The sequence below is a fragment of the Notolepis coatsorum genome, assembly GCF_963971535.1.
Source record: "Notolepis coatsorum genome assembly, chromosome: 8".
Classification (NCBI taxonomy): Eukaryota; Metazoa; Chordata; class Actinopteri; order Aulopiformes; family Paralepididae; genus Notolepis; species Notolepis coatsorum.
Genome location: NC_140172.1, coordinates 138973362 through 138986100, shown reverse-complemented (window position 1 = coordinate 138986100; position 12739 = coordinate 138973362). Strand labels below are relative to the sequence as shown.

At 42.3% G+C, this 12739-nt stretch overlaps 1 protein-coding gene across 1 annotated transcript in view; it reads right to left on the bottom strand.

Annotated features, from left to right (window-relative positions):
- Window positions 1-513: 513 nt before the first annotated feature.
- LOC311233251 (mitochondrial import receptor subunit TOM40B) overlaps window positions 514-12739 on the bottom strand; it is a 29761-nt gene continuing 17535 nt past the window's right edge. Inside the window, exons 6-10 of the mRNA XM_084320188.1 lie at window positions 12612-12717; window positions 11862-11984; window positions 7082-7158; window positions 4184-4286; window positions 514-958 (exon numbers count right to left, since the gene is read on the bottom strand). Of these exons, the coding sequence (XP_084176314.1) occupies window positions 819-958; window positions 4184-4286; window positions 7082-7158; window positions 11862-11984; window positions 12612-12717 (549 nt within the window). The 3' untranslated portion in view covers window positions 514-818. The remainder of the gene's footprint in view (window positions 959-4183; window positions 4287-7081; window positions 7159-11861; window positions 11985-12611; window positions 12718-12739) is intronic.

Here is a 12739-nt window from a genome sequence, read left to right as displayed (position 1 = left end):
AACTGTGATAATATGGAAAAGAACCCCCCCCCCCCCCCCCTTCTTGCAATATGACTTCCAGACAGTCTCTTACCGCTGGGCCTGGTGGTCACACACATAATATATATATATATATATATTAGGGATGTCCGATATTATCGGCCTACCAATATTATTGGCCGATATTGGCATTAAAATGTGATATCGGAAATTATCTGTATCGGTTTACATTTTTCTTTACATTTATTTCACCTTTATTTACCCAGGCAAGCAAGTACGAACAAATTCTGATTTTATTTATTGTCAAAAGTATGCATAATGTTGTGTTAATTCCATGACAAGAGATATGTAATGTTAATTACCTGAAATTATTCAGTTTTTTGGGGGGGGGGGGAAACCCTGCATATATCGGTATCGGTTGATATCGGTATCGGAAATTAAGAGTTGGACAATATCGGTATCGGTAAAAAAGCCAATATCGAGTATCCCTAATATATATATATATATATATATAATATACATTAATATAAAACATTTTCCAACTGATATTTGTTGTTTAATTGTGCAAATAAATAAACATAAACACATAAACAATATGTAAAATTCCTATGGAGAGCTCAAGCCCTCTCCCACCGGGATTTGAACACAAATCTCAACCAACAGGGGGCGACATAACGCCTTTCACCCATAAGAGATCCACGGGTCCTGATGGAAAAAAATAAAACACTTCCGAACCACTCAGTTCTCTCCGACCCAACTCGCCAACAGAGCCCTGAGTCAGCAGTTCCTGAGTCATCATGGGTTCCACCAAAGCGCGCGGTGGTTGGCGCGAGGAGCCGTTAGCCCACGCTGACGCCCAGCCCCACCTGCAGCTTGTCACCGCGGTGGTTAACGAAGGCACCCATGGTGAGCGTCGCCGGGAGGGGGGCCAGACGCTTCTCCAGAACGCCGCCGATGATGCACCTGCTGTTCACCATGCCTGGACCACCGAGCACGCACACGCACACACATGTATTAGACCACACACACATGTATTAGACATGTCACACACATGCACACACATGTACCACCAACCACACACACACACACACACACACACACACACACACACACACACACACACACACACACACACACACACACACACACACACACACACACACACACACACACACACACACACACACACACACACACACACACACACACACACACACACACACATGTATTAGACCACACACACATGTATTAGACATGTCACACACATACACACACATGTACCACCAACCACACACACACACACACACACACACACACACATGTATTAGACCACACACACATGTATTAGACATGTCACACACATACACACACATGTACCACCAACCACACACACACACATACACACACACACACACACACACACACACACACACACACACACACACACACACACACACACACACACACACACACACACACACACACACACACACACACACACACACACACAAAAGTCAAAAGTATGCATAATGTTGTGTTAATTCCATGACAAGAGATATGTAATGTTAATTACCTGCATATATCGGTATCGGTTGATATCGGTATCGGAAATTAAGAGTTGGACAATATCGGTATCGGTAAAAAAGCCAATATCGAGTATCCCTAATATATATATAATATACATTAATATAAAACATTTTCCAACTGATATTTGTTGTTTAATTGTGCAAATAAATAAACATAAACACATAAACAATATGTAAAATTCCTGTGCATATATATATATATATATATATATATATATATATATATATATATATATATATATATATATATATATATATATATATTTGTTTTGTAAGGTTTTAAATTAGTACTCATTTGAGTAGTGGAAAAGGGGTAGGATTAAATAAGTGTATACTTCTTCCTACTCCTTTTCGAACATGTAAATTGAGTTATGTTTTGCTTTTGTTTATTATTGATTTTTCTTTTATTTAATTTCCTGAGATCAATGATTTGTTTTGATTTTATATTGTTTGTATTTATTTACATGTTCGAAATAAAATATTTCAAATCAAATCAAATCAAACAGCAGGCGAGAAAGAGCAGCTGGTATATCCATATTGCAGCGAATGAGTATCGAAACAGATTCCCAATTACAAAATCTTGAAGCTTGCCTGCTGGCCGTCAAAAAGTGGATGTCACAAAACGTTCTACTCCTTAATGCAGATAAAACTGAGATGTTAATTGTTGGCCCCCCAAACCACAGAGGCCTGTTTGAGGACATCTCCCTCAACTTTGATACTTGTTGTCATGTATCCCAGAGCTCCACCATAAAAAACCTCGGAGTCATTTTTTATTCCTCCCTCTCATTTAATGCACATATAAAAGATTTCACCAAAATTGCCTTCTTCCATCTCTTCGTAATATCGCAAAAATTCGCCCTATTTTAACTCTGGCTGATGCTGAAACCCTAATTCATGCTTTTGTCTCATCACGTCTAGACTACTGTAATGCACTTTTTTCAGGCCTACCTAATTCAAGCATAAAAAATATTCAACTCCCGATCTGACTTTATAGTGCTACTCCTCACCTACAAAATGTTTAATGGGCTCGCACCGCTCGATCTATCCGATCTCATCTCTCGATACTCGCCCGCTCTTGCTCTGCGCTCACAAAATGCGGGGCTTCTATCGATTCCTAGGGTTAAAAAGAAATCCGCCGGCCACAGAGCCTTTGTCTACCGCGCTCCCTACCTGTGGAACAAATTACCTGCCGTCGTCAGGGGCGCCTGCTCTGTCGAAGCTTTTAAATCCCTGCTTAAGACCCATCTTTTCTCTCTCTCCTTCAACCTACCCTGATCTCACCTGGTCGGGGACTGACCCTTAGATTAATCTGTCTAGTTTAGTTAGGATGTCTATCTGCTCCCATGTCTGCTTTTCTGCAGACATGGGAGAACCTTTTTAACCTCTGTCTCTGTCTCAACCGGTCCCATGGAACAGCTTCATATCGCCTTCTGTCTGGCCTGCAGTGCTGAACCTTCTGAGTGGCTTCTCCTGCCCCCCGGGGCATACGGCCCTAAGCTATTGTCTTGTATCTCATCCTGTATCCATACGCTTGCAGTAGTTCTATCTATTACTCAATTTCACAATTTTCTTATATACTATGATTCCACTGTCACCATGTATGCATATGCTCACTACATGTATTTATTGCTCCATCTCCGCCCACTACAAACATGGGAACTCTCTAACCCCTGTCCCAACCCCCCGCCCCAACCCCCCCTCTCTCTGAGTGGTTGTCTCGTAGTGCTGACCTAGGTGGTGGATGTCTCGGGGTCTTGGCCAAGATTGCAGTGACTGTTCTACGTGCACCACCGAGGCCATGGATCAGCTTCTTACCGTCTTCTGTCCGTGGTCTGTCAACGTGGTTCAGACGCTCATTGCTGGGTTAAGTACTTCTATTCTATTCACATAATATGCTTACTACATATATCTATTCTATTCACATATATGCTTACTACATATATCTATTCTATTCACATATATGCTTACCACTTGTATCTATTGCTATGTCCGCCCATCACAATCACGCAAACTGTCTAACGCCTGTCCCGTCTCCCTGTGAGTGGCTGTCTCGGAGTGACGACCAGAGTGTTGGACGTCCCGTGATGAAGACCGGGAGGATGCGACCCTATCTGCGCCGCCCCTGTGCCTCAAATAGATCCGCTATCAGCTCTATCTTTAATCTTTCAAAATGTTCAGTTGCTATCGCTATCAGCTCTATCTTTAATCTTAAAAAAATATTCAGTTGCTATCGCATGCACTTATCTGTGTTTCACTTCACATATGAGTGCATGCTTACCAACTGTTCGCCTGTTTTATTGCAACACTACTATCACCGACATCTAAGAAGGGAGATCCCCCCCTTGAATGGACCTTCTAAGGTTTCTCTCGTCCACATTGCCTGTGGTGCATTTTTTCCTATTGTTCACATGGGGTATGTCTGGGAGTGTTGCATTTATTTATTTTGCATTTATTTTACATTTTATGGTGTTCTTGTTTTGTTCTTGCCTTATTGTGATGTTTCTTCTTGACTTGTTTAAAGAAGACGTGTCCGGCCTTACAAATAAATTTGATTTGATTTGATTTGATTCACATATTCAGAATGGATCTAAATTGAGAAAACTATATTTATTGTTTACCTCTGAAGGTCATGTTAGCTTCTGGTAGCTCCATCTGGTAGCCGAAGGAAGCTGTGGTCTCCTGTGTTCTCGTGCTGGCTTCCAACTCCACACCCACCTGGATCTGGAACACACAGTTACACACACGGTCCAGTCTGTCTGTGTCTACTATGAGAGTGTAACTTTATTATGAGAGTGTAACTTTATTATGAGAGAGGGTAACTTTATTATGAGAGTAGCTTTATTGTGAGAGGGTAACTTTATTATGAGAGTGTAGTTTTATTGTGTCTGACTACAATGATAATATAACTTTATTATGTCTGTCTACTATGAGAGTGTAACTTTATTATGAGAGAGTGTAACTTTATTATGTCTGGCTACTATGAGAGTGTACCTTTATTATGAGAGAGTGTAACTTTATTATGTCTGTCTACAATGAGAATATAACTTTATTATGTCTGGCTACTATGAGAGTGTACCTTTATTATGAGAGAGTGTAACTTTATTATGTCTGTGTCTACTATGAGAGTAACTTTATTATGTATGTGTCTACTATGAGAGTGTAACTTTATTATGTCTGTCTACTATGAGAGTGTAACTTTATTATGTCTGTGTCTACTATGAGAGTAACTTTATTATGTATGCGTCTACTATGAGAGTGTAACTTTATTATGTCTGTCTACTATGAGAGTGTAACTTTATTACGAGAGTGTAACTTTATTATGAGAGTGTAACTTTATTATGTCTGTCTACTATGAGAGTGTAACTTTATTTGTATGCAGGATTATACAGGCACAGAATTATACAGGCACGTACAACAAAATACTTCAGGATCTCAATAGATGGTTGAGCCTCCCCAACTCACTAGAAGCCTGAGCATCCATTATTAAAATGAACGTACTACCCAGAATAAACTTTGTTAGCTCAATGCTCCCCTACCCCTCCCCCCAATCGACTACTGCCGCAAAATACAGTCTACGATATCTAAGTTAATTTGGAACAACAAGCAACCGCGAATCAAAAGAACCACCACTCAGCGTAGGAAACAGGACAGGGGTCTAGCAATACCGGATTTTAAATTATATTTCTGGTGCTTCTCACTGAGGCCCCTGATTAACTGGTTTGATCCCCGAGATTGCTGTGTCGTGGCGCACCTTGGAGGAGGCAACAGTCTATCCACAAAGACTACAAGATGTAATATATTCCAACACCTTGATTAGAAAATGTCAATTACGGTTTGGTCCTATCATCGCCCATGTGATTCAGACAGGGCGTAACGCACGGAGGTCTTGTACCATCAAATGCCCGTGGCACCTCGACTCCCCAATATTTCATAACCAACAATTACTTGTTGGGCATAAACCCATTAACAACCCTCAGTGGGAAAGGAAAGGAGTCCACACTCTGGGGGATGTTTATGATAAAACCGGCCTTCACGAGTTTCAAGACCTAAGAGATTTTTATGACCTTCCTGGCGCATCGTTTTTTCTTTTATTTACAGCTAAGAGCGGCGCTCAGGGCGCATGGGGTCCCATGGGGTCAACCGTTACATCCACACCCTTTTATTTTTAGACTCATCGGAGACAGAACAAACTCAAGGGGCTTTGTTTCAGATTTCGATACACTCTTGCTCAGGTCCACGTAAAGGAACCTCCCATTCGATTTAATTTGGCTGGCGGGAGCACATTCCAGAACTGGACCCTGAGTTTGATTGGGATGATGTCTGGACAAATATTACACTGGCCAGAAATGTCTTTTGTAATGTCTGTGGCAATATAATTTTATTTTATATTCTGTTTTTATAATTTTGTACTATTTCAATTTTATTGTTATTATTATTATTATTATTATTATTATTATTATTATTATTATTATTATTATTATTATTATTATTATTATTATTATTATTATTATTATTATTATTATTATTATTATTATTATTGCTATTATTGTCCTGTGAAGTCTTGCTTATTATTATTGTTACTGTATTGTGTTGTGTCTTCATGTGGGAGATTTTTTTTTATAAAAAAGATTTGATCACAAAAAAAACATTATCTGTCCATCCTCAGTAAACTACAGAATACTCAGAATACTATCAAACTCCTCTGACCTCATCTGGTCTTTCCAAAGAGACTCCTGAGACTCCTACTGGTCGGTCGGGGCGCCTGTTCAGCAGGGAGGGGATCTGGGGCAAATAGTGCAAACCTCTGCACGTGTTACGTTCCCCCTGTGAAACTCCTCGCTGTCAGGTGAAGAGAAGCGGCTGGCGACTCCACATGTATTGGAGGAGGCATGTGGTAGTTCTACACCCTCCCCAGGCCAACAGTGTGTGCAACGACCAGGAAGGGAATTGGCATAACGACTACAGTAAATTGGGATGGATGAAAAATACAGAAAAGCCCAAAAATAAATAGAATAAAAGAATCATTGAACATAGAGAGAGGGAGAGAGGCTCAGCCCCCCCCCCCCTTTCCTCACTAATGGAACTCTATGCCTCTGAGCAGGGTTAGCTTAGCTTAGTTAGCATAAGCAGCTAACGTTAGTTTAGGTTTTTAACGCAACATGGGCATACAGGAATGGCAAGCATGTTAGATGCATTGGACCCGTTGCGAGAAAAAAAAAAGAAGCAGGGACTTATTTCGGGTCGCAAGATGCGACCAAATAGGCGCACTCTGGAGCCGCGCTGTAACATCTACACACGCAGGCGTTTCACGTGCTACTGCTGTTGTTGTTGTTGTTAGCCATCTCGCTAACCTGACTCTGCCAGATGGTTTGTTTTCACATCTCGCGTGATGATCTTGCACGAATCCAGCTGCCAGAGCTGCGCTTGGTAAAATTTCATGAGATCATTGTATTAATTAGATCAATGTATTGATCTGGATCGATGTATCGTCCCCACCCCTAGTATATATACATTACCTGTTTGTTGGCACGGTGATAGTAGCTGGCGTGAGCTCCTCCTTTACCAGCGTTCAGCGTGGCCACCCAGTTGGGTCCTGTACACAGATATAGAAAATAGGCTGCAACCAGAAACAGACTAGGCAGCTGCTCTCTCTCGCTTTCCGAGCCTATCAAGGGAACTGAAGTTCCCCCAGACGCCACTCGAGCGGAGGTCCTGCTCCCTCTGACTCCGGTCTCCTCTCCATCCCCACCACCAACCTGCGCACGGTCAGTCCCAGAGCCGCACCCACCCTCTGGAACTCCCTCCCTCCCGACATCCACAAGGCTACATCCCTGGGCCCCGTTCCCCGTACCTGGCTAACTGAGTTAGCCGGATAATTTCCAGCATAGCTTGACTTAAGCCAGACCTTTCTGTTCCCCGAAGCCGGATTTTCTAAATCACCATGGTAACAGATCAGAAAGTTTGAACCTGGTCCGGAGCAGGGTTAAGTTCAGTTAGCTGGATGAACCATGGCCACGCCCCCGCAAAGAAATGCCAGCTCGCTTCCTGAAATATTTCTCACAGTCTAGATCCCATTATACCATTCTGAATTATGTTTTTGTGCTTCGTTTTCCTAGAGGGGGCTTTTGAAATGTATAATAATAGAACTAAATGCTGATAATAAATCATATTCAGTTTATAGATTTACTTTGTCCTAAATAAAATAATGCACGTCATATACGGCGCTCGGAGTCGCGATACACGCTGCATGTGGTTATTTTAATAACGGCGCATTGCAAATGTGAATCCCGCAGGGATATTTTTAATGAATGAAACCTATCGGCCGTTTGGCTCTGATTAGTTTCATATATTCTCTGCTGTAGATTTGCTTAACGGAGCGCCCGGATTGTGTTTCATTCAAGCATAAAATTGAAGTGTCTATGCGTGGGGATTGTGGTTTTTGTGGATTATGAATTACGAGGAATCTGAGGATTGTTGAATTGTATCATCACTCACACGTTATTGTGATATTGTAACTGGGATTAAAATGTCTGATGAGATGCGCTGTTTGACGGATTTGAGCAATTGAATGAGCCGTTGACGTCACATTAATGCATTTGAGAATAAAGAGATAAAACTTCATTCAAAAGAAAAATATTCTAAACACGGGTCTCTTGTCCATTGATGGATACACAATGAATATATCCCATCTGGCACAGTGGTGCAACGGCTAGTGCTCACTCCTGTCAACCCGACGACCCGAGTTCGAAACCCCGCGTTTCCAATATAATTTTTTGGAATATAATATTAATGAATATACGCAAAAGTAGCCTAGTTTTAAATTAAAATATTATAAATCTACATGCATTGAGGATGTCATTCTTTATATAGCTCTCAACGTGCACCAAATTGAAATATTTACATTGCAAAAAGAAAACTAGAAGAAGGGGGATTCGAACGCGGGTCGCCCACGTGAAAGGCAAAATGACCAACCATCACACCACGGTGCCAGACAAATGAAACATCAACCATACATCCATCAATGGATAAGAAAGCCGTATCCTTATTCTGAAACTGTTGAACTAATTATTTTCGCTAGCAAGATCTCATTTGATAAACCTACTGCCAGCAGGCAAGTTTAAAGAAATATAATCTGATTGATTGGGGTAATGAGGGACTTAAAATTTGCCTATAGATTATGCATTTAACTTGTCGGCGAGGCTATTGAGCCGTACTGCAATCTGTTAATAAAGTTTTAAATCAATTAATCAATCAATGCCGTTAGAAAATCAGGATTTCTGCTATTGACACTTGCTGTCTTCTCAGCTGAGGCGGGCGCGCGCAATTATCCTGGGTCTCAAGTCTGGTTCAAATGAACGGGACTGAATCCACCTTCGAGGAACAGGAAAATCCCGGATTCAAACATCGAGTTAATTGAATCTGGATAATGGGACTCTTGATCGACTTAGTTGAACCAGGTACGGGGAATAGGGCCCAGGACTCTCTGAATCACTACTCAAATCTCACCTCTTCACCAAACGTATCTGCCTGATTTCCCTCCTTTACCCAATTGTCCCTCTGATGTCCTTCCCCCTAGTTTGTGCCCTTCTTCTGCTAAGCGCCTTGTGTTTCCTGAAAGGCGCTATATAAAACTAAGAAATTATTATTATTATTATTAAGGACACGTCACGCCGGCCAGAACAGGAACGCTGAAAGGTGTAGTCTTGAGAAGGACCTTTTTGGTGGTGGAGCTCGGCCCATCTTAGATTAGATTCAAATGTAATTTGAATTAGAACCAACACCTCCTAATTCTCCTAATTACGCACACAATTCACTCGTCAATATGAAATATGACAGACAAGGCAGCTACCAATGGCATTCAGAGGCTGCTAGTTTCTTAAAGGAACACCTCAACATAAATGTGCTTACCGTCTTCTCCACAGTCAGACAAGATGATGGATACCAATTTTCCTGTGTGTTCAGTAGAACAGTTATCCGGCTGCAAGCTAGCCTAGCTTAGCACGGGAGCATGCTTTTGTTCCCACATCGCTATGTTCCCACTAGGGGTGTAACGGTACACAAAAACCACGGTTCGGTACGTACCTCGGTTTTGAAGTCACGGTTCGGTACGTGTTTTCGGTACAGTGGGGGGAAAGTTTGGCTTTCCATGTTCCACTCAGGGGTGATGTGTAGTGTGCAGTAACTAATTGTACTTGTAGGGCTGTCAACGAATATTCTAAAAAGAAAAAATAATAATAATTATATTAGATTGTGAAAAAAACAGCCCCCGGTGGGCGGTTAACATACCGTTGTATTTGTTCGGTACACAGCCGTTCGGTACGGTATGGTACACACTGAAGCGGTTCGGTACGGATACTGTATGTGTACCTTTACACCCCTAGTTCCCACAGCTTTATGTTCCCACAGTCCTATATGTTTCCACAGCCCTATGTTCCCACATTTCCTTTTTTCATCAATTTGTATCTGATTTTACCCCCCTCTCTCTTCATTTGGTAGATAATTACACCCAACCTATTATCCAATTGTCCTCTGGTAGCAGAGGGTTCGTCCGACAACCCCGCGGTTGGAGACTTGAAGGAGGAGCTAGCTTCCAAACTCTCTCAAGCTCAACACCGTTACTTAGAAATGTGGGAACATAGGGCTGTGAGAACATAGGGCCTTATTTTATCTTGGAAATGTGAGAACATAGGACTGTGAGAACATAGGGCCTCATTTTATCTTGGAAATGTGGGAACATAGGGCTGTGGGACCATAGGGCCTCATTTTATCTTGGAAATGTAGGAACATAGGGCTGTGGGACCATAGGGTTGTGGGAACATAGGGCCTAATTTTTTTTTTTTTATCTTGGAAATGTGGTAACATAGGGCTGTGAGACCATAGGGCTGTGGGAACATAGGCCCACGTTTTGAGTGAAATAAAAATCTTAGAAATGTGGGAACATAGTGGGACCATAGGGCTGTGGGAACATAGGGCCTACTTTTGAGTGAAAGAAATATCTTAGAAATGTGGGAACTAGGGGTGTAACGGTACACAAAAACCAGTCACGGTTCGGTGCGGGTTTTCGGTACAGTGGGGGAAAGTTTGGCTTTCCATGTTCCACTCAGGGGTGATGTAGTGTGCAGTAACTAATTGTACTTGTAGGGCTTTCAACGAATATTCTATATTGAAATTAATAATCGATTTGTTAAATAAAAAATAAAAAAAATAATTATATTAGATTGTGAAAAAAACTGCCCCCGGTGGGCGGTTGTTAGTGGTTAACATACAGTTGTATTCGTTCGGTACACAGCCGTACTGAACCTTAGGTGAAACGGTTTGGTACAGATACGTGTACCTTTACACCCCTAGTGGGAACATAGTTACAGTACAGCAACCAAATTAAACTGTATCAAGTCAACTGACAATGTGAATAGTATGAAAAAAATAAAGGATTTTTCAAAGAAAATAAATCTCCTGCGACCTGTTTTGACCTGCACCTCAAAGAATCGGAATGGAGAATCGTTTAGAACAGGAATCGAAATGGAGAATCGGAATCGTTAAAATCCAAACGATGCCCAACCCTAGCCACCACTAGTACCGACCGGCGTCAATACTTTAGGCAACCAACTTGCGTTCAGCGTTTCTCTGATGTGACCGCGGCAGCGCGAGAGAGCGGCAGTGCGGAAATAGGCTGCATTCTATTGCCATACTCTGCGACAAACTCTAACCTTAACCAACTCCGAAAGAATGCCTAAACTTAACCCTAACCTTAACCAACTCCGAAAGAATGCCTAAACTTAACCCTAACCTTAACCAACTCCGAAAGAATGCCTAAACTTAACCCTAACCTTAACCAACTCCGAAAGAATGCCTAAACTTAACCGGCGAAAGAAATATTGCCATGCTCTAAGACAAACTCTAACCTTAACCAACTCCGAAAGAATGCCTAAACTTAACCGGCGAAAGAAAGACGTTTATATAGAGAGGCGATAAATTAATTAAACGTAAAAAAAAAAAAGAAAAGGAAATTGAAGTGATTCGAACTTGTCACCAACTGGACCGCAGGCTCCACAGCAAGGCGGCGAACGAGTTGAGCTAACCGGCGATGTTAAAACAGGGGGGATTGCGTGCGGCAACCTGCGCGCCGCTGCCGCCGCTGCCACCTGCCGCTCCGCTCTGGCGCTGCCGCGTCGCCGCGGGGGCGTGGCTAGGCGCAAGTTGGTTGCCTGAAGTAATGAAGCGTACCGACCGTGTTGGAACCGGTACCACTCAGTACTCGGACCCTAGTGTACGCTCCTCCCAGGCGGAAGGTCTTACTGGAGTACTGTCCAGCCAGGGTGAGGATGCCTCCCTCTTCAGCTCTTCCTCGGTGGTACACCAGCTCCCCTCCCAGGACCAGCCCCGACGACACGCTCTGCAGGAAGTGTGCTACCAGAATCACTGTCCCCCCGGAAACAAATACACACAAACAGACGAGATCAGACAACGTGTTTAGAGTAGAATGGAGTCAGAAAAGCTTTAGGTGTGGGGAGAGGGTTTACACATGGTTCTTTCTTGTATACCAGGGTTGAGATCAATTCACTTTCAATTCAGTCAATTCAGAATTTAAACAGAAATAGCTGTTTACTTGCTGATAATCTTACACATCCATTCTCATTCACTTGTCCTCGCGTCTAAATCATCCCGTTTTCTGGTGCAATAAGCTCATATTTAGCTAATACCACTTAAAAATCATTGGTAAACAAACGTAGTGGTGAAGATATACACTTTTTGATAGGGTTAGGGTCTTTACTCTTGGCTACATTTGAAAAAGAAACACAACATCTCTTAATACTTAAGCGTCTTTGAGCATCTGGAAAAGCGCTATATAAAATAGATGTATTATTATTACTATTAATACAGACTGTATTGATCTATTTGTGACATGAAATAAATCTCGGCCCGGTACCGATCGGGCTTAAGAGATCCAAAACGAATAACACTGATCCCAACCAAATACAAATTAAATGTTGGCTGACGCCGTGTGGTCTGGTGTACAGAGTAACAAGGTGTGTTTCTCCTCCTCACCTGACTCTCGGAGGACGTCTGGGTTGGCCACGGTCACAGCGGCGGTGAAGTCCCTCCCTCTGTACTCCGTCTCAAACTGCCACGTCACAAACTGAGCCTGCTGGGTCTGGAGACAGAATGACACTCAG